At 45.0% G+C, this 26,396-nt stretch overlaps 2 protein-coding genes across 6 annotated transcripts in view; one reads left to right on the forward strand and one right to left on the reverse strand.

Moving 5' to 3' along the window:
* Positions 1–1,561: 1,561 nt before the first annotated feature.
* BLCAP (BLCAP apoptosis inducing factor) lies at positions 1,562–12,515 on the forward strand. 2 transcript variants are annotated; one of them, XM_027867255.1, is made up of 2 exons: positions 1,562–1,645; positions 10,737–12,515. In XM_027867255.1, the coding sequence occupies exon 2, from the start codon at positions 10,885–10,887 to the stop codon at positions 11,146–11,148; it is 264 nt and encodes an 87-aa protein (XP_027723056.1). In that variant the 5' UTR covers positions 1,562–1,645; positions 10,737–10,884; the 3' UTR covers positions 11,149–12,515. The 2 variants fall into 2 exon arrangements, with proteins under 2 accessions (XP_027723056.1, XP_027723057.1); XM_027867256.1 differs by lacking the exon at positions 1,562–1,645 and adding an exon at positions 1,900–2,054.
* A 2,458-nt stretch (positions 12,516–14,973) lies between these two features.
* SRC (SRC proto-oncogene, non-receptor tyrosine kinase) overlaps positions 14,974–26,396 on the reverse strand; it is an 84,053-nt gene continuing 72,630 nt past the window's right edge. For all 4 annotated transcript variants that reach the window (XM_027867112.1, XM_027867113.1, XM_027867111.1 and 1 more), the window contains 5 exons: positions 24,814–24,993; positions 23,434–23,510; positions 22,153–22,306; positions 20,413–20,544; positions 14,974–18,685 (listed from right to left, as the gene is read on the reverse strand). In XM_027867112.1, coding sequence (XP_027722913.1) covers positions 18,477–18,685; positions 20,413–20,544; positions 22,153–22,306; positions 23,434–23,510; positions 24,814–24,993 — 752 coding nt within the window. In that variant the 3' untranslated portion in view covers positions 14,974–18,476. The remainder of the gene's footprint in view (positions 18,686–20,412; positions 20,545–22,152; positions 22,307–23,433; positions 23,511–24,813; positions 24,994–26,396) is intronic.

Here is a 26,396-nt window from a genome sequence, read left to right on the forward strand (position 1 = left end):
AAATGGGTTCCACTTTCATTCATATTTAGAAATGTCTAGATTTTGAAAACAAAATGATAATTCTACTGGTCAAGTTTAATAAACAAGATTTCACTTTTTTCTATTTAATTTACAGGGCATGTTTCTTAAAATTAAGAAAAAATACAAAATATTTTGTAAATTCATTATCTATAGCTTTGAATTTCTCACACATGCAGTCACTGTATCTTTCTGGATTAGAGTATGAATTTAAACTCTTAATACTTTGTATTAATTTATTTAGAGTTATTAGGCTCTTTGAGATTATCCACCAAATACACACTTTTCAAGAGGAAATTTTGTTGTAAAACGAATTTATTTCATTTGTATTATCACTAAGAAAAAAAGGCCATCTCTACTTTGTCAAATACCCTTCCAAGTATTTTGTCATAAGAAAGCCAATGGGTTTCAAAATAATATGCAAGTGCTTTATGCTTTTCCTCCATTTTGCCACTCAATTTTGCAAAGAGCCTTTCTTTTAATGAGCTACTGCTTTTTTCTAATTAGGCACGATTACTGTGTAACTTGGGGAAAAAAATGGTATCCAGCTCCGCACTTTGATTCTTATGCAGGTAGGAATTGAACTAAATGACTTCTGAGTCTGGGAGCACTAGAGTCCTTCCAGCTCTAAGATTTTGTGATTGAGTGATCCTTCAGAAAGGAAAATGGGCTATCACTGCAAGGAGATTCATTGTAGGTTGGGATGACCCAAGGAAGGCTTCCTGGAGAGGAGGAGCAAGTATGGAAGACAGAAAACACAAGTTGAATTTAGGGAAGGTAAGTGGTCCCGTTTAGCTGAAGCAGTATGTGGTAGTGGAAGATAATAAACATTTAATTCTCATAGCCCTGGGGGGTAGGTACTATTACAGATGAGGAAACTGAGGCAGGCAGTGTTTAACGGACTTGTTCAGGCTCACACAGCTAGTACGTGTCTGAGACTGGATTTGAACTCGGGGCTTCCTGGTTTCCCATACCAAGCTCCATCCGCTGCACCCCTGGCCAAGTACCTGTGCAAGCCTTCCCACACCATTCCTCTACCTTCTTGCCTCTCTAGGATAACGTTATTTCCTCTAAGTCCCTAGGACTACATCATTACTGATGGGGGAACTTATCTGCGCATGGTCCGACCATCCGCGGGTTGCGGATCACCAGCTCATCATTTCCTCATCCCCACCCCCGACGGCCGCAGTTAACGGAGGGCTGACTTTCGAAGCTCGTAATTTCTCGCACACGCATGCGGGGCACGTTGCCGCTCCCCTAGGGCTGCCCGACACAGTGCCTGACGAAAAAGAACCAGGTTTCGCGGAGGTTGTAGATCGTTACATCTCGTCTACTCCAGGGCTGACTTGGGCAACCCAGGACCCTGAGACAGGCCTGGGAGCGGATGAGGAAAGGGCCAGGGGGGCCCTAACGGGGAGGCGCAGGGGGGCCTTGGGGGTTCAGGATGCGCGGAACTCAGGCGAACACCGACGCCAGGCCCGGCTCGGGAGCGGGTCCTCGGCCCGTAACAATGAACAGGAGACGGGAGGGCGGGGAGGGGAGGGGAGGGAAGGGGAAGGCGTTGGGGCTTCCGGTGGCGGCAGCAGTGGCGGAGGCGACGCGGCCATGGCGACGTTTGCGTTTGCAGGTAGTTCGGGCCGGCCTCAGCGCGGCGGGAAGGGGTGGGAGTTCTGTGGGCAGCCTTTACACGCCATGTTGTCTCTCCCCGGCTCCCCCTTAAGGGTTGTAGGTAACCTGGAGGGAGGAGGGGTTGGGGGTGAGGGGAAAGCCCTCTTCCGACGCAAGCGCGTAACTCCGGCCCGCTGCTCCTCACTGCCACGAGCATCGCCTTCGGCGCAGGCGCAGAAGGTTCCATTCCCTCCCCTGGTGCGCCCTCCGCTTCCCGGGGCAGTGGGCTGGGAAATGTCAGTCCCTGCCCTGAAGGGGCAGCCGGGAGGCAGGACTCCAAGGAATGGGAGAGAGCCTTCTTCCGAGCCTTCATGCGGATTATCCGCAGGTTCCTGGGTTTTCCTCACTGTCAGTGGAGTCCCAGAGAGGTAGGGGGCACGTGTATTGCATAGGGACACCGGCAGTAGCTTGTGCTTGGAGAGGATGGAAGCCACTTTCCTTCTCTAAGCCTGTGTATCTTCATCTGTGAAATGAGAGCAGTAACACATGCCTTGAGATGTTCCTATGAATATCAAATGAAAAAATTTCTGAAACCCTAAAGCTGTAAGATGCCATCCCTGAGTCCATGATTATGTGTATGAGGGATGGGGGGGTGGGAGAATAGCTTCTCTTGTTCCTTTTATTGTATAATCCTGGGTGAGTCACTGCTTCCTCTCCCTGGGCCTCAGATTTACTTCTGTGGCTTGCTTGCTGACTGGCCTGAAAGTATTGGCAGTACTATAGAGAAGTAGGAAATAGAGGCTTTATGGAGGGTATTTTTTATGGGAAGGAGTGTTGAACATCCTGTAGGGAAATAGTAATAATAATTAAAGACTCATAAATCTCTAAAACTGGAAAGGGCCTCAGAAGCCTCCTAGTCTAGATCTATTTATTTTACAAATGAAACTAAGAGGGAGGTTAGGTGTCTTTTCCAAGGTAGGACAGGTGGTAAATCTCAGAGGTGGCTCTTTATATAATGCTTTTAGGTTTGCAGAGTAGTTTCCTCATTACTGTCTTGGGAGATAGTTAAGTTTTGTTATCTCCATCTTACAGATAAAGAAACTGAATCACAGCTGCTAAAATTACTTGGGAGAGTTTCAGTGCCCTCTCCTTACATCACAGTATCATAACATCCTAATATTGGAACTTTAGAGCAAGAAGGGAACTTCATTTTGCAGAACCAGGCCTAGATAGGAAATGTCCCAGGCTCATATAGTAAGTCTATGGTATAGTTGGGGCTAGAACCAAAGTTTCCTGACCCTTAGCCTAGTTCTCTTCTTCCTGCACTATATTGACTCTCTCATCCTGAGTCAGGCTGTTGATCTGCCTCTCCAACACAGCAGCAATTTTATTCACATCAATTAGCTATATACATTGGAGTAATTTTGTGAGTAAGTAGTTTTAATGTAGAGTGGCATGATATAATGACTTTGTTTTGTTGTGGTTGGCTGAAAGCTATTGAGAAACAACACAGTTTAGGGCCACTAGAAAACTGATAAATGCTATTGAGCTGTAATGTTAAAGAGAAAAGCAAACCTCCTCTAATGGTGCATTCCGCAAGAAAATAAATACCTTTTTCTCATTGCTACCTAAATATATTGCACGAAATATATAGGCACTTAATACTTACTGATCAATTAATTATTGATCTATTGATTGCTGCGTAGAACACAACCACACTTCATGAATATGTCTGAAAGGGCATTGGTATTCTAGGCCAGAGGTGTCAATTTTGTGGCTATGCAGCATTTCCAAATGTGGCCCAAACCAGATTAAAATGTATTTGGGAAATATTTAACAAAATAAATAATAATTCAGTAACATATAGGTCATTCTAATATGTGTTTTTCTAAGTCAGTTTAACAGCTGCAAGGGATTCTTATGTATGGTTTAGTATGGTTTTATTTGAGTTTGACATCACTATTTAACCTGCCCTAGCTTTACTTATTCCCCATGCTTGCTGAGTAACATGTTAATACCAGCTGGATTATGAAGCTTATTTTATTTTGTTTCATGGCTTGCCTATCTCCTTGGTATGCAGGCATCTAAGAAGTTGAATGGGATGGTCAACTCATACCACTTTTCAAAATAAGTTATTTTATTTTTAAAGGAGACAGCTGCAAAGTCTGGAATATTAACTGAATTTGCAGATAGAGCTGTGAAGGCATGGGCATAGAGAGAGAGACACAAAGGGAACAGGGTTGGGTTTTTTTTTGTTTTTTTTTAAGAACTTTTTCTGTTTTTCTTACTAGACCTTTATATTTTCCCTAAAGGTAGTAAAGGTGGAATCTAGGACATGGTTCAGTCTCAGTCCCAAGAAACAGATCTACTTTCTGTTTCTATTATGAAAATTCTTGTTTTGTCTGTTGCAGAGGCCTGTAAAGTGTTTGAGAGAACTTCTGTCTATACTCACTTGATGTTGCTCAACCAGTCCATCAGCCCTTTCTGCAGCAATGTCAAAGATTGTGTCTGAAAGACTCTTAGATATGATGGCCAGGATACAGAAAATATTAGGTCTCTCATTATAGCTAATGGTCAGTTAAACATTGGTCCATTCTTTGGAAAACTTAGCTGTGGTTCTGGTTATCAAGTTAAATAAATATCAAGGATCAACTTTGATAGCTTTGTTAGTAAACCACAGAAGGGAAGTTTTACTAGCATCTATGAAATATCTTTAAAAGATAAAGCTTAACCTGACTTTTTCTCTTGCATTTTTCCAACTAGACTTTGGAATATTCACATTCCACTTAAGATCTTTCACTTTGGGGATATCAGGCATCATGTGCTACTAGACTGTGACTTCATGGATTAGGAATTCTTTGAAATTCAGAGTGTGCTTGAAAAACAAGAGAAGCCCCATAGAGAGGATAGTTATAGCATTACTCTAGATCATATATAGGAAAGCCAAAAAGGACACCAGTTAAAACACAGCATTGTTAAACTTCTTTGTATGTATAACTTGCTGATGAAAGCCTCATTTCCCTCTCCTATAAAGTTGCCATCATTGGTTGGGATTATGGCTGCCAGCAGAAATGATTAATTGGAAAATAAATGCTCAGCAAGTGACTTATTTGAAAACAACCTAGTCCTATCACTATCCCATTTCTGAAAGTTATTGCTGTCACCTGCTCCCTCAAGTAACTCTTTCCCCCTGTCCTTCCACATGCCACCATCTGAGACAAGAAAAAAGATGTAGGCCATGTTAACCGGACACCCTGAATTGGTGAGAGAAGAATCACCCTTTTACATACACAGTGCTATTAGGTACCCAGGAAATATTCAGTAGGAGAAAAGGAGAGTGGGTGATTGTTGAAGTAACCTTAGGATACTATATTTAATAACATTTTCAAATACTAAAAATATGATTTGTGAGATTCGGCTAAGACATCTCAGAGTTGCCCAGGAATCTATGCTTGTTCCTGGGGCTGTTTAAAATTTTTATCAATGACTTGAATAAAGGCATCGATGGTATGCTTATCCTGTTTGCAGAGAACACCCGGCTGGGAGTGACACTAACAAAGTGGATGACAGGATCCAAAACGGACTTGACAAACAAGAACATTGGGCTGAATCTAATAAGATGAAATTCAGTAGAGATGAACATAAAGTCTTATACTTGGGCATGAAAAATCAGTTACAGAAGTACAAGATGAGGCAGGCATGCTCTGAAAAAAAAATCTGCAAGTTTTAGTAGACTACAGGCTCCATGAATCAGCACTGAAATGTGGCAGCAAACAACAGCAAAACCTAATGCAATCTTGGGCTGCATTGAGAGATATAACTTATAGGAATAGGTGGGTGATAATCTCACCTCAATTTATTCTGCTTTTATCAGGTCTCATCTGAAGCACTGTGTTCAGTTCTGGGCATACTAATAAAGATATATTGATAACCTGGAAAATATCCAGAACAAGGCCCTTAGGCTGATGAAGATTTCATTAAGTAGTTGTACAAGTTTTGGTATGCTCACGATTCGTTGAGAACCATGAAGAAACTTCAGAAGTTTTTGAACATTGATGTCTAAATTGGCAAAGGTTGACAGGTTTCGGAAAGAGCTGTGTTTTTCTTGGATGAGCAGTCTTTCAGACATGATAGCAATCTGGTTCATTTAGACTAAGAAAGACTTGTCCAGTGTTTTAAGAGCTCCATGTTTGCCTGCTTCTTACCTGCTCGGCCTCTGTTGTAAGGATCTGTAAGTGTAACTTGGGAATGTCATAGAATGTTAGAACTGAAGGATTGGAAACCATAATTTCCAGTTTACTCAGTTTGCACATGAGGGACCAGAAGGGTTAAATTATCAATTCAAGGCTACAAAACTGGTAGCAGAACCAGAACGAATATACCATTCTTTTGTCTTTTCCTCCCAGAAAAAAGTGGGTTCAGTAGAATTCTTTGGGGTTCATCTGTCAGTAACAAGAGAGGATAATATGATAAATTATAGGCTACTTTTAGAGATATTTGGCATGAGAGATTTACTAGCATTACCTGCATGGTAGTCACCCTATTAGATCCTTAAAGTGGTGGGTAAGGATCTTTATATTCAGAGTAGTAGCTTCCGTTATGACTAAGGGATATGAATTTGTAAAAGGAAATGGCACATCCTTTGACCCCACCTATGGCTTTGGCAGGTGAACAAATGCCTAGTAAGGTGTGTAAGCCTAGGGACAGATCATAAGTGTAGGAGAGTTCTGAGTGTTGTGTTTTACTGGTTACCTGACTAAATGAAAAGGTGGAGTTTAGGAATAGGAAGTATGGAAGGAAGTATAGGAATAAGTAATCGCTCTTGGTGAGATCTTGCTTCTAGAGAAGCCTGGTTTCAGAAAATAGCCATCAGTTTGATCCTCTTGAAGTTATAAAGGCAGGTTAACTCATTCAGGGAAGTTAGTGCTTAAGATAAACCATATTCATTGCGTTCAGCTCATTTGGTTCCCCAAAAGAATGGTCAGTAGGTTCATAGGGTCTGATAAGATGAAATTGAGCCCATGGACCTGCTCAGCTTGTAGAATGAGAAAAATTCTGGTAAGATGGTGGGAGGTGAGGTTTAAAGCTTGATTATAGCAATAATAGGAAAGGAGGAAGAATAAGCACAGGCATGGGGCAGAAATGAGAATCATTTATGCCAGAGTCATTAAGCAGACCTGCTAGACTGGAGTGAAGTTTGTGTACTTGACTTCTTTACTCTAAAATCTTAAGTAAACTGGCTTTGTTGATATTGAAATAATTATTTAGCTGGCAGCTGTAAGAATAGGACATTTGGAGGCTGGAGCAAAGGTAGGAATGTGCCCCAGCTCTGAAGTCAAGGCCTTTCCATATTTTATCAGCTTTTGCTATGGGTTGTGATAGGAAACTATTTTCAAGTATTCAGTTCTTTAACCCTTTGCTTGTGGTCCCTATTTAAACTGCATTTTTGCATCCCTCTGCCATATAACTCAGAATGTCATAGTTCTGCCCACATCGTATGGTTTTCTTTACTCCACCCTGTCGCCTGGTTGTTGGGTTTTCAGAAAGCATTGGTTTACTTTTCACTTCACTCTGCCAATTCCATGCTGACCTTGGCATGAACATGCCTCTTGGCAGGGAAGTGTTTTCTTCACTCCTGCACTACACAGATTCCCATGGTGGCTGTCACCAGCTCATGGAAGAGCACAGCATGAGATTCTATAGTGTTGACATCCAGCAGCAGGGATCAGATATTATTTGGGTAACCTATGGTGCCTCTTCCATGGAAATTGTCACCCAGGTAGAGAAATGGCTTATGCTAACATCTAGAAGAACATTTTATTATCTGCAATTTTAAAGCCATTTAGTTTTTCTAACTAATGTCCATACTCCTAGAAGATAACCTTTTATTGTCACTTATCTCCTACCTGTAAATTTCTGCTCCCTTTTCTGGAAGCAGACTCAGGCACTTAGCTTGTCTTTGACTCCGAGCAATTGGAGATTTTCCAGAGGTGCTGGAACACCTAAAGGTACATTATGGCAAAACATTGGTTGATCCCAAAAGGCAGATGTACCTCATTTCATACAGTAACTGAATTCCTGGGGAATTTTGTAAGTCACATCATGTTATAAAAGCATTAAAGGAACTCTTATTTAAAGGAAACAAGTGTTAGGTTTTCCTACACTTGCCAGTACTCAAAAGAAAAGGGAAGATTGAGCCCAGGGTCAGTGTCTGAATGTAGTGGGCCTGAATTCTACTCTTCGATTACCTTCCAACAACCTTGTGCAAGTCTTAGTGCTCTTGTTTGTAAAATAAGGAAGATAAAGCCTAAAGATGTGAAGTAAGACTTGGCCAGAGTTGCCCAACTCAGACTCACATGTCATGACTCCTCAGTATCCTTTTTTGAAACTATATGACATGCATCAAGAAGACTTCTCAGGAGTCAGCACTCTTTAACCTTCCACGAAGACTAGAGTGCTTTTCTTGGTGGGGAGGAAAGGCTGCCTCTAGGTGCAGCCAGGAGCAGACTCAACCAAGAATAAGGTTCTGAAGATTCCCTATGCAAGCAGCAACTATTCATAGGTTTAGAGATGAAAGGGGACCTTGTCCAATACCCTCCTCCTCTTACAGGCAAGAAACCTGAAGCTCAAGTCACATAGGCAGAAGGTAGCAGAGCCAAGACTTGAACTCAGGTCCACTGACTCCAAATCCAGTGCACCATAGGATGGCCCCCTCTTTAGGTCCCATTCCCACCCGAGCTCTGGGGGAGTCCAGGACCTGAGAGGCAGATAACACCATGTACAAAGTCACAGGGATGTTCTCTATTATAGTTCAGTGGGTTCCATCCATCTCATTGCCAGTAATAATTAACATTCTATATCACTTTAAGGTTTACAAAGCACTTCCTTCATAACAAGCCTCTGGAAAATGAGACTCAGTGGGGAAACAACTTGCTTATGGTCAAGTAACTAGTCCTGGGATTTGGACTCAGGTACAAAGTAATGCCAACTTTAGCATTCTCAAGCTACTATACAAGTAGTGTCAAACTCAAAAAGAAACAATGGTCACTGTACCATATGTAAGGATCCATATTGACTTAGAAAACAACATATCACTAGTATCTATATATTTTATTGTATTTTTATTAATTTTGTTAAATATTTCCCAATTACATTTTAATCTGGTTTAGGCCGTGCTCACGAGTGTTGTGGGCTCACATGTGTGATACCTCACACTACACCATGCTGGGATAGCTAGGTAGCATAGCGGAAGAGAGTGCTGGGCCTGAAGTCAGGAAGACTCATCTTCCTGAGTTCAAATCCGGCCTTAGACACGTACTAGCTGTGTGAGCCTCAGCAAGTCTCTTAATCATGTTTGCCTCAGTTTCCTCATCTGTTAATTAACCTGGAGGAGGAAATGGCAAACCATTCTAGTATCTTTGGGGTCACAAAGAGTTGAACACAACTGAACAACAACAAATTTATATTGGGAATAGCACCCTGGATGGGGGAATAGCACCCTGGTTGGGGACTTTTTCTAAATGAGTATCTGGTTTAGTTTCCTTTTAATTTTACCTTCCTTTTAGTTTCCTTTAGGGGTAGTAAAGCTTCATTAGTGTCCTGGTAAATGTTTAGGCATCAGTGTTCCAAAGGGCAGAGACTGGATACTTTTTTCCTTTGATGTTACAAAGCTCAAGTGCAACTGGGCAACCAATAATAAACTTTGAGTCAGTCACCAGGGTGCTTCCCCATTGGCCCATATGAATGAAAGCACCACTTTATAGTGAATCAAGTTGCCTTGGCTTGTTAAAGATTAGTCATGGTGTCTTCTGGGTGACCACACCTAGCACTTTGTGCCAGTGTGAATTTGTGGCAAAGGTTGCTCAGGTGGTGGGGCAAGTCACAGGTCATTCTGGCTTTCTCCAGATACTAGGTGAAATGTAGTTTCTGCCTCTGAAAACAAAATTAGTAAGGTAATGTTACTTTCAGTGACTAGTCACTCATAGCCTTCACTCAGTTTAGTCATGGACTGAACTTCTCCTAAAAAGCTGACTTTTAAGAGGCTTCTAGATTATAAACTCCATGCCAACTGATGTCTTATTTAATCTTTTTTTTTTTAAATTTAATCTTTATATCTTCTCAAGCACATTATAGGGATATTTATGTGGTAGACAATAAGTGTTTGAGAATAAATGAAAGAAAAAGATCATTTATATTTTCTTGGATAGGCATTGTGTCCAGAAGGGATACATAAATCATTGGTGTCTCCTTGGAAACCTGTTACAGGAGCACAGGAAGCTTGGGTCAGGGTCTTTTTGCCTTTATATACTTGATCAGTAGACATCGAGAGGAACTAAACCAGCTATTTAGGAAAACGTCAGAGGCAGCAGGGAAGTAGTGTAGCGGCTCACACACAGAGCCCAAACCAGATGAAAATGGAATTAACAAAATAAATTAAAACATACCTATGGATAATCCACAATTAATCTGGCCCTGACAGACAAGACAGGGGTGAGGTGCTGTTCAAAAGACTGCTGGTGATTACTTTATTTTCTATTATGTTTATGTGTGAGATTATGCACTGCTGGAACCCAGGGCCTGCGCCTGACTGACCCTGTTTGATCTTCTTGAAGTTATAGAGGCAGGTAACATCTAGGGAATTTGGGGCTTAAGAGAAGCCATCTTCAGCTGGTGGGGGAGCTTTCTTGTCACCTCCTTGATTACCTTGTAACTGATGAGGACTGAACTGACTGAAGCAAAGTTTGTTTTGACTTTGCTGCTCAGCATTGTCTCTGTCTAGCTACTATCTAGTTTTTCCATGATAACTTTCAAAGTAGTTAGCTGATACTGACAAATATGGAATGTGATTAAAGGGTTTCTGGGTACACCATAAGCTCAAGTAGTGACTCCATTTGCCGTCTTACATCACGTCAACTTAGAAAAAAATGTCTACAAGAAAACCTTTTCTGTAATTTGTGATGAATTTCATGGGATTTGATCCCTGAGCAAAGTTGGTATGATTTCATTGATTGAGGTCTCTAGTTCACAGAACTACAAGTACATACTTTTATTGTTCATAATGTTGAACTAATTGCCTTCCCCCCATAAGTGTTTTGTGTTTTTCTTTTAAGTTATATCTTCAGAATACGGGACAACTTGGTGCTCCTTGACACATTGGAGAAGCTGTTGAAAATTGAGTGGAAACGAAATCAAAGAAGCAGATAGAATTCATTTGCTGTTGTGGGCCCTGTGCCTCTCCTCCCCTGCCCAACAGAGACCATGTACTGCCTTCAGTGGTTACTGCCTGTCCTGCTTATCCCAAAGCCCCTCAACCCAGCTCTCTGGTTCAATCACTCGATGTTCATGGGCTTCTACCTTCTGAGCTTCCTCCTAGAGCGGAAGCCATGCACAATCTGTGCCTTGGTCTTCCTGGCAGCCTTGTTCCTTATCTGTTACAGCTGTTGGGGGAACTGTTTCTTATATCACTGCACTGGCTCCCACCTCCCTGAATCAGCTCACGATCCCAGGATAGTGGGGACTTAGGATCCTCATATGCTGCTAATTGATTGGCTTTAAAGGTGAGAACCCAAGGGTAAAGGATGTTCACAATATGATTGATCACAGGCTTCCTGCACATCTGTGTAGACTAGATTAGCACATTCCTGATTGGGCATCCTTCACCTATGCCATGTCACTTCCAGTTTTTTATGATGTGAACGACAGCACCACCTGGTACTTTTGGTTTGAAGCCCAGCAGTGGTCGGTTGTTGCTGTTTTTCTTTCCTGCCTTCATTCCTACACCTCACTGACTGGATGATCACCTTTTCATCTCAGATCCTGCCAGGGGACCAGACCCAACATGGCCAGCCTAATTCTGCTGATCCAGGGATCTCCACTATGTGGCAGCAGAATGCACGTCTTGTTTTTGCCTAGATGAACCTTGTCTGGAGTGCAATTAGTTTCCTTCTCTCCAACCTCTCAGCCTTATATTATTGCCCATTGGGCCAGTTGAGTTATTGTCAGTACAGGTCTCATAATTGCAGAAACCCCAGCTCTTTACTGAAGCCACTGGCCCCTGGGAGCTCTGGCTTCCTGCTCAGTAGGCTAGAATGAAATGTATTTTGGCATTTCAATGCTGTCCACATTTAACTCTCCTGTTTCTTTTTCTGAAAGAAACGATATCACTCTTGCAATAGTTCCTGGGTATCAGAACGTGTCTTCCCCCACAGTGTCACATCCCTCCCCAATTTCTAGAGTTTACAGGGTTCTCATTTCTTAGGGGCAGTACTATGAGCTGTTGGGGTTTTTTATCTTTGTCCCAATTCCTTTAAATCTGCTGATTCCCACATGACTGGGTTGGAGAGCAGGTCTGTGCTTCAGAATGGTGATGAACAACCAGTGGCTTTGCTTGGGAGATTATCTTGTTTTTATTGGCTGGGAAGAATGTATGTTGTGTATCTGAATTAGGAATTTATCACTAGCACAGTTGATATCTCTATAATGGTGGAGATTATTGAAAAGGACACAAGCCCTCAAACACATCAGCCTGAGTGGAACAACTCAGGAGAGGTGAGAAGAAGTGGCCACTTCTGTTCCATGCTGGGACCCCGAGGCTTTGTCTCTTCGAAGATTCCATAGTACAAAGAAATACCCAGGAAGAAGACTTCCTTGTTTTTCTTAGTATGCTTCCAGTCTGATCCACTCACTCATCTTCCCTTGGATTGACTGAGGAGTGGGAGGTGACCTGGGCAAAGGACTGAACTTGGTGCTTGTCACCTGGGGAATTGGACTTAACAGCAACATTTTTGAAATTTAAGGGCTGCTGGTTAAAACATTGTTTTATTTTTGGTTGGCTCAATTGCACAGCTGTTTAAAATGTTTAATAAAAGCTTTATAAACTTTGGTCTGTGGATTTTTAAGTGATTTGTGGACTCCTTACAATACCATTGATTTTTGTGACTTTAAATGGGGGTAGCAGAGGGGAATTATGTGCAGTACCAGAATGCAACCCCAGTCGGGAAATTGTATGGAGAGGAGGGGAGGCAGGAGGGCACTACTTACCATTGCAGGTGTCAGGGCTCTTACTAACCATATAGTGCAGAGGAGAAATTGAGGCCCAGAGAGGAGAAGTGCTTTGTCTAAGGTTACATCACCAGTTAGTAACAGTGCTTAGAATAGGATCCAGGTCTCTATTCCCATTTGTTGCTCTTTACCCTCAATTCTGTCATAGCTGGGCTTCCTTTATCTGTGCTGGACCTCCCTGACCTTCAAACTTCTGAATTCAAGACTTTGTAAGGTCTCGCTATGAATCCTCTCCTGGGCTCTCTATCTTTCAGACAAAGCTTATACACTTTTCTTAGGGTGTTGTAGAGATGTGGCCAGTAGGAGAAATAACTTTTGTCTGTTGAATTCCAACAGCCCCCACCAGGGGGCACCACAAGATGGGAGGGGAGGAGAACCAGTTATCCTAGGCACATCCATATAGCTCCCAAAATGGATAATAGAATCATAACTCTAGAGGGGACCTTAGAGTTCTCCATCCTTCATGTAGCAAAGGACTAGTCCAACTCGCTCATTTTATAGGTGAGGGAACTGGAGATTAAACGACATTTCTAAGGCCATTGTGAGAGGGGGGTATCTCACCCCAGGTCCTTTGACACTGGTGCTGTTGCTCTTGTTACTGTGCCAAGCTATCTCCTCTACATGAGATACGGAGGCCAGTATTAATTATCCACATTTTACAGAGGAAACTGGAAGGAACAAAGGAACGAAATGCCTTTTGAAGGTCACTGATGTTAAACGCTATCCTCTTTTCAGTAATGAGGACAAGGGCCCCCAAACCCAGACTTTGGTCATGTGGAGTTGTTGCTGGTGAGAATCAGTGGCTTAGTATGACTGTTACGCTGTGACCTCCTTTCCATGTTTTGTTTTCACAGCAACAGTTTCAGTATGCAGTAAGTTCTTAATGAAAGTCTTTCCATGAAGTGGTTGAACCCTGGCTCAGTCCCAGTCTTGTCTGAGTATCCATCATGGGCTTTCCCATTATCTGCTTGTCTGGGAAGAGAAATGGGAAATAGGAAGCAATGGAGAAGAAAGATTAGGGGGAACAAGAAGATATGAGGACTCAAAAGGAATGGGGAGAGGGAAAAAGAAATAAGAATCAGAGGCGCCCAGGCCAGGAAGGTCTGGAGAGGGAGCTCCATAGTGACTAAGCCCTGGCAGGGTACCAGCCAGAGGTGGGGAACCTGCGGCCTCAAGGCCACATGTGGCCCTCTAGGTCCTCAAGTGTGGCCCTTTGACTGGATCCAAACTTCACAGAACAAATCCCCTTAAAAGGTTTCATTCTGTAAAACTAGAACTAGAGGGCCACATGTGGCCTTGAGGCCGCAGGTTCCCCACCTCTGGCTGGTCCCCTGCCAGGGCCTAAATTTTAGACATTCTCTTTGACTGTTGGAGTTAAGTGCCTCACTGAAATCCTCAGGGATCCCTTACACCCTGCCTTCCCCACTCCTTCTGTTATAAACCTACTGGCAGTCAGAGCTGGAAAGGCTATGGAGCAAGGGGGAAAAGAAAGCACCAGAGATTTGGCATTCTTCAGCCTAAGAACTCCACCCTATCAAGGAGAAGACCTGGCCTGACAGCTTGACCTCCTTAATAGTTTAGGTTGCCCCAGGACAAGCCAGAAGACAACTCACAACTTCCCCTGAAAAATTCAGGAGGTTGAGATGATCTCCAAAAACCTTTCGAGTTCTGACATTCTGAGTCTTAAAATCAGATGCCAGTGAACACACAGGTAACATGTTGGCACAAAGGTACTGTGTACATGTGAGCTTGGTGCATACTTTTTTTTTTCTCTCGATGCAATGGGGTGAAGTGACCTGCCCAGGATCACACAGCTAGTAAGTGTCAAGTGTCTGAGGCCAGATTTGAACTTAGGTCTTTCTGAATCCAGGCTGGTGCTCTATCCATTGTGCCATTTGATGCACTCTTATGCACAGTAACCTTCGATATATTTAAGGATCTGAGATTTCATCAGCCTCTCATCCTCTTACCCTGATACAGATCTCAGAGTGCAGGGATGTTTTCATGAGATGCTGTAGCCACCTCGGAGGTGCCTTAGAACTTAATCAGGTCAGTCCTCAGATAACAACCAGACCCTTATTTAAAGACTTTTCAGTTTGGTGGCGCCTGCAGAAGCTTTGGATGAGCCGGTATAGCCTCTGATAACCCAGGGTCATTACAGTGAGGTATCAGAGAGGATGACTGATAGTGGAGGCAACACGTGTACAAATGGGCACAAACATGCCTACAGAGGTACACACACCCTCTTCTCTCACACACACACATAAATACACTATCTTGCACCAGTGAGGTCTGTTTGTGTTTAATCAGACAAAATGCAAAGTATTTACAAACCACCTTTTTGCAATTCTCAAAACATCCCTCCCTCCCCACCTCCCACCAAGGCTGAAGGCTACACACGGCCAAACCAGGGTGAGGGCGAGAGACCCCAAGGCCTCTGCATAGTCATCTGGAATTTACAAAACACTGTTTTAAAAAATGACAGCTTCAGAACTTCTTGTAGTAAGGGACTGAATCCTTCAGAAGGACAGGAATGCTAAAGAGCATCCAGACAGTGACAGCAATCATTATGGTACAGTTTCATTAGGTAACAAATTGCCTCTTTATTGGTTGGGGGTAGGGGAGGTTGAAGAATGGAAGTGGTGAAACCCTCAGAACTGGCTGGGGCATCTAGGGAGGCCATTGCCAATGCCCTTTCATATAAGCAAGGCCTGGTTGGCACAAGGAATCCCAGCCACCTCCTCCTGGGGCTCCCTGGGCCTGAGCCTGCATTCTCAGCTGATTGGTGCAGAGATTGGAGAGATTAACCCCAGGTGTGCAGCCCCAGGCACTGGACTGACCCAGCACAGGGAAAGTGAACCCCAGGGTGCCTGTGGTCATTATTGCTATACTACTGAGAGGTGGGAGGGATGACTGACTGGGCCTATTACTGGGGGATGTGAAATAGGAAAAAGGTAATGTACAATGTTCCCCAAAGGATTTTTTTACATGTTAAATATGGACACACAGCTACACACATGCACCCACATACACGCACACATGGCAACCTTGGCTTCCCAACCTTTTGAAGACCTCTTTTGCAAAATTTCTGAGGAAATGCTGCTCCCTCCACCCCCTGTTGCTATCAGCATAAACAACCTTGTCAGGGTCTGTGCCTGAAAGACAAGCTTGATGGGAAGATGGGAGGTTAGGGCTGGGGGTGAGGGTGAAGGAGGGATAGGAATGAGGAAGACCTAGCCAAAAATGGCAGTGAGGCTTTAGGGTCTATAGGAAATGCCAGGCCCCTGTCAGGTGGCGTTCTGACCCAGGAAAGACTCTGGGGCGAGGTTCCTTATCTTTGACAGTTGTTTCTGTCGCCAGATTTTAGATTCCTTCCACCAGGCCCCACCACTTTTCCTCCTATCTCATGAGCTGGAAGAGCGGGTCCAAGTTCTCTCGGCACATCTAAATTATTTTAAAGGGAGCAAGTTTCCTGTCATTGGTTTCCAAGCAGAGGCTGGATAATTCCATCAGGGATACTGACAGGGAGCTGGACTGTAGAACTTCTAAGGTCACTTCCAACTCGGAGACTATGGAAAAAAAACTCTCCCCCCCACCCCTGTTCCCCCACACAAAAAGACACCAATCCCAATCCCTCTCCCCCTCCCCCGATTTCTCTGTGGCCATATTGGGTTTCCCCTCTCAACCAGCACCTTTGGTCACTTGGTGCTAAGAATAGTCTGGTGTGCACCACCTTGGAGGGGCTGAGAGCGTTGCTGGTCATCTTTGTCATTGTTTCCGTTCCCATCTCCCAGGAACAAAGGCCATCACTTTCTCAGCTTTGGAAACAGGTTTTAAGCTGTCAGATTCTCCAGCTGTTGTCATGTTTCAGGATTCTCAAGTCCCACTCCTGCCACTAATTCACTAATTCTGTGAGGGGAAAAGTTCTTTTCCCTCCTCTGGGCCTCAATTTCATCCCCTGTAAAATGGGGTCATTAGACTAATTGATGTAGTTCTGATATTCTGTGGCTTTGTATTGTGTTTAGAGCCTGAAGTCACCTGGTCAGAATTGGAAAAAAAATCTTTAAGGATAACAGGGACTGAGTTCAGAATAGGAAGAGAACTGTGATGGACTTAGACCACTAACTGCTGCTGACCAGTCCCCAGCTCTGTCCTGCCTCTGTGATAAAAACCAGACTTTTCTGGTTCTTCCCCTATTCTACCTCCTTCTTCCCCAATTTAGAAGCCCCACCCTGGAGGAAGAACATTCTTGAGGAGGGGGAAGGAGTGGAAAGCATGGGAGGGATCAAGTGAGGATTCTATACCAGCCTTTAATGATGGAGCGCAGTGCTCAGTGGGCATCTCATTTAGAGCCCTGGAGACATTGGACTGGGCTGGAACCAGGGAAGGAAGATCGGAGGGAAGTCACTTTAAAGCCTGCAGCCCCAAAGGATCAGGAGCTGCTGCTGATCTATGAGGAGGTGAAGAGTGAAGCTATGATGGGTTGGGTCCTCCAACATGCTATTAGAGCTCTGTAAGATTTAGTCCCTCTTGGGGAGAAAAGGCCAACTCTAATGCAAAGGAGATTCCTGGGCTAACCTTTCCCAAAGGGGTTTCAAGCACAGTGGCTAGGGGCAGCAAGACCTCTTACCCCCATGGATTGGCAGGGAAGAGTATGTGAGTGAAAGGTGAGAGAAAGGAATGAGCCCTGCAGCCCTGAAGGACCCCTGGGTGAAAGGTGGCTCTTCAACTTGAAAAGGGGATCTTTGGACAGCTCAGGAGCAAGAAGCTGGGAATAAATAAATCAGCAACAGGTGGGGGAAAGGGTTTGATAGGTACTAGGCCTAAACACTGAGCAGAAGTTTGCCGACCACAGCCAAACATTAAATGGGAGGAATCTCAGAGAAAGCATCCTTAGAAATGTTCGACCAGTTTCAAGGGGAAGAGGAAAGTCCTCAACGTGAGGTCCCAGAAAATGTCAAGAAGATATCTTCATCATGATTTTCTAATGGACAAGTCCTATGGTGTTAACTGTTGAAGGAAGGAGACTAGACTGGACAGGGACTGGAAGACTGATATTTGCAACCTGATTTGCACTGAGCCGGATATGGGCCTTTCCCTCATCTGGGCAGGCTCCAGGCCCTTTGGGCTGAGCTAGATGTGGCTCAGAAGGGCTGAGGCTATTCCCAGTTTTTCAGCTGTGAGCAGAAAAGGCTCTGACCATCCCTAATCCACCCAAGAAATGCCCCAAGCTCTTTTTTTCCGTAAGAACCTGTTGTTGTACTGGCTGGTAACACCAGACAAGGCAGTTAGCCCAGGAAAGGTAACATGGTTTTTTTGGGAAGGAGGGAGTGAGTGACAAAGGACAATTAGGGAAGGGAAAGGGGTCTTCAGTGCCCACATTGACCTTCAGTGCTGAGCTGTCAGCCTGAGATCTGCTGCTCCAAGAATCTGGTCCCTCCATCCTCCCAATGAGCAGAGGGAGGCTAGGGGCTGGAACGCCCATGGCAGAGTAGGCCTAAGACTCAGACATTCAGCCCTTCAGCTCCATCACTGGCAGCTCTGGGGCCACCACCTCACTGCTGCTCACCTCAAGGGCAAAATCATCATCACTGTTAGCAGGGAGGGGGTGACCAAGTCCCTTTGGCCAGGCAAGGGGGGAAGAAGTGGCCCATTGCCCAAGCTCTGGGAAGAGCCCACCATAGCTACAGCACCATGGTCTCAGCTGGATAGGCCTCTGGCCCAGCAAGCCCTCAGGGCAATCCTGAGGAACAAGAGGGAGTCTTTGGCACCAGGGCCCCAGCCCAACTCTATAGGTTCTCCCCAGGCTGATACTGGGGCTCTGTGGATGTGAAGTAGTCCTCCAGGAATGCTTGCAGGTATTCAAAGGTGGGTCGTTCTTCAGGGTCCTTTCGCCAGCACTGGCACATGAGGTCATGCAGGGATTCAGGGCACTCTGGTGGGCAGGGCATCCGGTATCCTCGCTCAACCTGGTCCAGCACCTCCCGATTCACCATTCCTGTGGGCGAGGGTGAGAGGAAGAAAACTGAAGGGGGCAGAAGGATGCCCTCTCCTTTCTTCTAGACACTGAGTCCATTAGAATCACAGAGATGAAATCACAGAAGCCTCTAAAGCAAACGTCCCTACCTGAAAGGATTCTACTCTGCAGCATTGCTGACGTGTGGTCATCCAGTCTAGTCTTGCCTTCTGGGGCCAAGTAAAACGAGTCTAATTCCCTTTCCACGGGATAGCCCTTCAAGTACTTGAAGATAAAGATAACCACAAAGCTTTCCTTCTCCAAGCCAAACACCCCTAGGGTCTTTTATAATATGATCTCCAGTTTCCTCATGGTCCTTACCATTTTGCCCTGAACATTCTTCAAACGTGCTAACATCCTTCCTAAGATCTGGTGTCCAAACCTGAACACAAAATTCCCAATGTGCTCTGACCCAGACACGGGACAGAGGGACCATCACCTCCCTCATCTGGGACATCAGGCCTGTATGACAGCACCACTCTGGATGCCACATCATCATCTTGATTGCCTCAGGTTCTTCCCAGGACACAACCCCTGTCTGTAGGCACCCCCAGAACCAAGCCATCCTTCCTCAGTGCCTTCTAGGCTGCTCTAGCCTGATGAGGAGTGGGAGCCCACAGCTGATGATAGGGCTGGTCTCAGGCATTCACCCTATTGTTCTGAATATAGGCCACACCTTCTTCCTCAAATAGGGCATGGAGAAAACTTGAGGATGGTCAATAATCTTACTCCAGTTTTTTTTTTTTTTGGCTAGGCAGTGGGGTTAAGTGACTTGCCCAAGGTCACTCAGCTAGTAAGTGTTATGTGACTGATGCCGGATTTGAACTCAGGTCCTCCTGAATCCAGGGCCGGTGCTCTAGCCACTGCGTCACCTAGCTGCCCCTCCAGTTGGTTTTTAATCTATCTGCCACTAACCTAGTGACAATTGGATGTTGGGGTCTTATTTCCCTTCTTGGTAATTTTTCCCCCTTTGGAGCATATTACAAGTCTGATAATTTGCCAGTGATGCCTGGTAGAGACTACTCAAGACCAAGTATGCACAGCTCCTAACCCTTTCTCAACCATCTATCTCTGCAACTTTCTTAATAACAATTATTTTTTCAGTGTTGACCACTAGGGGATACATTTTTCTGTCTATAGCCACCCATGAAGACTGTCTACGAAGCTATGTCAATGAAGAGAACACATACTTCATTGAAATCATGGATTCCCTGAAGTATATCTGGGTTTTTTTTTTCTTCTCAAAAAGACTTTTTTTGGGGGGTGGGTGGGAAGGTGATGCTGTCCATACCTAGGTGGATGTCATATTCAGGACAATTTGGTATATCAAAGTCACTGGGCAGTTTCTTCCTGACCCCCACCCGTATTCTTGCCAGTGCCTATAATTCCACCATTTGGTTTTCACTTGTTCCTTAGATTAAGGCATTGCCACTTGTAAAAATGCAAGTTTCTTCACGAAAGATTACGTTCTAACTTATTCTTACTCATGACTTTTCTAAGTTAGCAAGAGTGCCAGAAGTAACTTCTGAGTGGGAGAAGGATAAAGGGAATTATGTGACCAGAAAAGCCAGGTCAACCAAAAGCACAGATACACAAGATAAATTGTACCTGTTCATTTTTGGCTGCATGCTGGTCCAGGAGGTACCAACTGGGGCGGTCCCTTTTTGTAGCCCTGCTGACACCCACCCAGAACTCTGCACTCTACTTACCTGGGTAGGGCACTCGACCCTTGGTTGTCAGCTCAGTCAGCAGGATTCCAAAGGACCACACGTCAGATTTGATGGTAAATCGGCCATATAGGGCAGCTTCTGGGGCTGTCCATTTGATAGGAAATTTGGCACCTAAAGGAGAAAGGTGTGTAAGGGAGGAAAGAGAAGCTGCTCTGTCCCTAGGGGGACCTAGGCTGGGGACTTCCTGGCTAAACAGATGTTACAGAATCACACGTTCACAGTTTAAAGGGGCATCAGACGGCATCTAGCCCAAGCTCCCTCCCAGGGGAGCCCCTCCACAGCTTTCCTTGACTGTTCACTCCCTCACCCCAGGTAAATAAACAGTTGCTAAACCTTATCATTTCTCTTTCCACAACATCTCTTACAAATGTCCCCTTCTCTACACCCACCTGGCAACCACTGTAGTTCAATCCTTCATCATGTATCGCCCGGACTATGGCAATAGCCTCTCAGTCCTTTTGCTTCTAGTCTCTCCCTTCTCCAAAGCATCCTCTACTCAGCTACTGAAGAGATTCTCTTAAAGCACAGATTGAACTATGTCACCTCCCTCTCCTATTCAATAAACCCCATTGGTTTCCTATCACTTCCAGGATCAAGTACAAAATCCTTTGGCATCTGAAGTTCTGTACAATGTGGCTCCTTCCTACCTCTCTAATCTTCTTAGAAAATATTCCCCTTCCTGCACCTAGGGCTTAATTATCCTGGCCCATTAGGCAGCTTCTCCTGTCTCTGTGCCATTACTGTGACAGTTCCCCAAGCCTGGAAGGCTTTCCCTCATCCCCTTTCTCTCGTGGAATAGCTGGTTTCCTTCAACACTCAGCTCACGCACTACCTTTCGCAGGTGACCTTTCCTGCCCCGACCCCCAGCCCAACTGCTAGTGCCTTCCTTTCTAAGGTTACCTTGTACCTACCCTTACTATGTATCTTATCTATACCTGTATGTGTCAGTAAGGACTCTTTCCTCTAGAATGTGATGGCTCCTTGATAGTAGGATGGCAAGTATGGTTCCCAAGGGCAGCTCTTCCCCCCTCATCATGACCAGCCTTAATGGTATACACGTGTCACCTTGGAACAGAGCTTGTTCCAAGCTTTTCAAAGCATTTTCAGGTCCATTATCTCATTCAGTCTTCACGAGACCCCTTAGCCTAGTCAGTAGGTGAGGGCAAGTGTTTCTGTCCTAGTTTCACAGATGAGATGATGTGACTGGCATGACATCACATGGTGAGTTAGGGAATTTATTAGTAAGGCAGGGAATTAAAGTTGGCAAGGGCCTTAAAGATTATCTAGCCCAACTCTCCCACTTTCTGAAGATGGAAATGGTCCCCAAAGACATGACCTAAATTATCCACAGCCACGCCAAATCCACTGGTCTACATGGCTCTCTAACTTGCTTCCCCACTGGTGCATCTGTTGCATCTGCCATAACCTTCCATTCCCCTCCCCCACCTCTAATCCATATCTCTTTGCTTCTTCTTCAAAATCAGACCAAATCTCACCTCCTCCAAGATACCATCACTGACCACTGCCTCGGTTGAGGTCAGTATCTCTTGGTAAACTGGATAGGTGTTATTATTCCTGTTTCGTAAAGGAGGAGACCAAGTGGGCAAATGAGTCGCCCAAGTTGGTGATGACGTTGAAGCAGCCCCTAGGCCTGCTGACCCCAGCCCTCTCTGCTGCACCAGCCTGCTGATGCCTTCCTTCCCCGTGGGGCCTGCATACCTTGTCTGGCAGTGTACTCGTTGTCCTCAATAAGTCGAGCCAGCCCAAAGTCTGCCACCTTGCATACCAGATTCTCTCCCACCAGGATGTTGGCAGCCCGGAGGTCTCGGTGGACGTAGTTCATCCTTTCCACATAGGCCATACCAGATGCAATCTGTAGGTAAAAGCCATGTTTCTGGGAGAGCCCTAACCAGGGCCATGCTGGCCCCTCTCAGTTTCTGACTCAAGCCATCGAACTCATTCACGCATCCAGCTGGAGGCAGGTTTTGAAGTTTAAAACAAATAGCTGGGTCCCCATTAGCTAACCCAGCAAAGGAAGAGAGCTAAGAGCAGCCAGAGGCAGGCCATCCTGGGAGGGGTCGAGTCTTGTTGTACATGTTCCATTCCCTACTTACAGGATTTTGAGGTGGAAGAGCCCTTACAGATCCCTCTATTTCTCCATATTTCACAGAGAAGGAAAGTAAGGCCCAGGGAGATAAATTGACTGCCCAAGGCCCTTTGAAATACTCGGGTCTAAACCTTCATTTTAAAGATGGAAGAACCTGAGCCCCAGTGAGAAGAAACAACTGACAGCACATCAGTGGCAGAACTGAGGCTCAATCTTCAGGCTCCTGGACCCCCACAAGTGCCCCTCGTCTTCATTAACCACTTCCTAAGGGTATGCCCTTTTCCTAGACTGTAAGTTCTCTTTGGATGGGTACCAGGTCTGATATATCTGAATCCCCTACAGTACAGTAATTGTTCCTTGAATTCCATCCAGTCAGTAAGTGCTTAATACATCCTTAATGATGGATTGCTTGAATCAATAGTAATTACAATAGCCCACATTGCTAAAATACTTTTAGCCTTATCCAGCACTTCATAGCTCCCTTAGGGAGGCAAGGCAAATATTATTATGCTCATTTTAGAGATGTGGATACTCAGGTCGAGAGAAGAGGTCACTCAGCTAGGAAATAGCAAAGCATGGACTGAAAGGCAGGTCTTCTGAATCCAAGACCATCCCTTCTGCAATACCTCACTGCCTCTCAGCCAATCAACATGTACACTGACTTCTTCCATGAGCCAGCCCCAGTCCCAGCCAAGCTCAAAATTCTAAAAGAATCAATTCAAATGAATGGCTCAAACAATCACTCCTACAAGTTTACAGAGGAGGAGGAGCCATGCTGAGCTAGAATGGCCTGAGGGAACCTGGGCTAAACCTTAAATATGAAGCAGTGTTTGGGAGGACACATAAGCCAGAAGTCTGGGTGCACAGGACTCTGGATTACTCCTTGAGCTCACCTGAGCAGCCATGTCCACCAGCTGGGGCAGCCGAAGATACTTGCCCATGTCACCTTTAAGGAAGTCCAGCAAGCTCCCTGTGGGAAGAAGCAGCCTAGTTCTCATCGAGGGTGGCCATAAGCCTCCTCATCCCAATATCCACCCCCAAAGCCGAAGAAAGGTGCCCCAGCCTTGGCCATAGGACAGGGAAGCCAGTTGGGGCACAGGACAAGGGGTCCTAATGGAGGGTAACTTTTGAGGTGTCAGTCTCATGGCTCCTCAATAGGAAATGGGAGGAACTTGCTTTTCATATCACAGGTTTCATAGGATTTAGAAATGAAAGCACCTCAGAGATCATCTAACTCTCTCATGCTGATGGGAAAACTAAGGCCCCATATGGAAAATTATTTTTCCACAAGACCACATAGCTAGTAAAGCTGTAATTTGAACCCAGATGTCATAGAAAAAGGCACTGGAAGTCAGAAGGCAGAAGACCTGGGTTTGATTCCCTGCTTGGCTACTAAACAGCCACATGACCTTGGACAAGTCACTTCTCTGGAAACCTCAACTTCCTCCTCCATAAAATGAGGCTGTCGGATCTCTGAGATCCCTTTGGACTTTGTGTCCCATGACTCTACAAGACAGGGAATATGAAAATCAAGTGAATGCCCTGGGGTACTCATTATTTTAAAGAGATTTCAGGGGAAATTAAGACACAGGTGAGATTTGGAAGAAAAAAAAAAAAGACTGCCTTAGGTTGGCAGTCTGGAGAATGTCAGGACGGTCTGATGCGGTCCCAGGGTCAGCACAGAGGGCAGCTCTGGGCCGGGTCCAGTCAGGCTTGTTCAGTTGGAAGCCCAACGAAACACTCCCATGTCGAGCAGCAAATGAAAACTGTTTGTTCCAACTCGCACTTCACTCTCCATTTCAGATCTGGGGGGCAGGGGGGTGAATCTTTTCTATAAAATGATCTGTTCTATGAATGTCATCTATTAAGTTGTCCAAATCCAGAATTTACTTGTATTTCCTCCTAAAATCATAGGATGTAGAACCAAAAGGAAGTTCAATCACCGTTTTACAAATGAGCAAATTGAAGGTAGAAATGGACCATGAAATCACAGATTTAGAGCCAGAAGGGATCTCAGAGACCATCTAGTTCAATCTTTTCATTTTACAGGTGAGGAAACCGAGGAAAGAACTTGTCTGACATCACATAACTGAATGTAGGGTGAGAGCCAGGATCTAAACCCAGACCTACTGCCTCTCTTCAACTGCTCCATCAGTCACCTTTCCACATGCCCATTGCCTCCCATAGTTCATCTAGACTGCTGTCAGACCCAGCGTAACTGACCCATGGCCAGCCCTCTGCCCTATGGCTTCCTCTCTTGCCCTGCAGCTCACCCTTGTTCATGTATTCTGTGACGATGTAGATGGGCTCCTCAGACACTACAGCATACAGCTGTACCAGCTTCTCATGCCGAAGCTTCTTCATGACCTGTGCTTCTTGCAAGAAGGCTTCTGGGGACATAGTGCCAGGCTTCAGGGTCTTTATTGCCACCCTGGTGGTGCCATTCCAGGTCCCTGAGGGTTCAGAAGTGGTGGGCTCAGGGAAGGGTGCCCCCCCAGAGGGTGCCCACCCTGATCTGCTCAGAAAAGGAGAGCTGAGAGACATTGAAAAGGTGGAATCAACAAGATCCAACAACTGATTAGGTACATGAAGTGGATGGAGGAGAGGGAGAATGAATGAAGAGTCAGGATTGACTCTGAGGTTTTAAACCTGGATAAAACTCTCAACAGAAACAGGGAAGTTAGAAGAAGGTATGGGCTTAAGGGAACGGATAGGAGTTTGGGTTTGGACATGTTGAGTTTGAGATGACTACGGTTCCTCCGGATGGAGATGTCAAGCAGGTAGTCAGAGATGGAGGCCTAGATCTAAGGTCCCAGAGAAGATAGTGACAACCATCAGTTGCCCTCCTCTACTCTTCAGACTTCAGCATCATCACTCCCTCGCTTCTCCTTCCCTCTGGTCACAGAAGGGGAGGTAACCCTCTACTCACGGGCACTTGATCCTATTCCCTCCTTTCAGTCTCCTGTGACAGCCATCCTTCTCTCTTGGGCATCTTTAGTCTCTCCTCTCCTGGCTCCTTTGAAGCTGCCTACAAACATGCTGAGGTTTTCCAATTCCTTTTAAAATGACCACTGACAAAAAAAATGACCATTGACCTTTCTATCCTATCCAACTACTATTCAGTTTCTTTCCTCCCCATCACTGCTGAACATATGAGAAAAATTGTCCATACCTAATAACTCTACTTCCTCAACTCCTTGCAACCAGGCTTCCACCTTCACCAGTCTGCTAAACTACTCTGTGTAGTCATCACTGACCTCCAGATCAATGGTGCTTTTTTGATTCTTATCCTCTCTGCCCTTTCTGCAGCTCTTGATACTGCTGGGCACCCCCTCTTATTGACTACTTTCCCTTGTCCTTGGGTTTCAGAGCCACCATGTTCTTGTTTCTCTTACTTCTCTAATGGCTTCTTTTCTGTCTTCTTTGCTCCTTCCCCATCTTCTTCCTCACCCTTTAATTGGTTGGTTTTCCTCAAGAGTCTTTCCTCTCTTCTCTCCTTACATCCTCTCCCTTTACCATCTCGTTCATTGCCATAACTTCAGCTATCAACATCTCAAGGTAGATTTTCCAGTTCTTCAGTCCTAACCTTTCTTTTCCATCCCAGACATGCACCTCCAACTGACTGTATGACTTCTCTATCTGAATACCCCACAGGCATATCAAACTGAACACATACAAAACTGAGCACATTAATTAGCTGGTATAGGCCTTCATTGCTACCCATCTGGACTGCTGCAACAGTGTTCTCCTGCTCAAACACTGTCAGTAACTCCCTTATAACCTCCCAGGGAAAGTTCAGGCTCTTCTGCCTGCCATTCAAAGACCTTCACAAATCTCACACCAATTTACCTTCACA

This window comes from Vombatus ursinus, unplaced genomic scaffold (assembly GCF_900497805.2).
Source record: "Vombatus ursinus unplaced genomic scaffold, bare-nosed wombat genome assembly UNPS02014785.1, whole genome shotgun sequence".
Taxonomy (NCBI): domain Eukaryota; kingdom Metazoa; phylum Chordata; class Mammalia; order Diprotodontia; family Vombatidae; genus Vombatus; species Vombatus ursinus.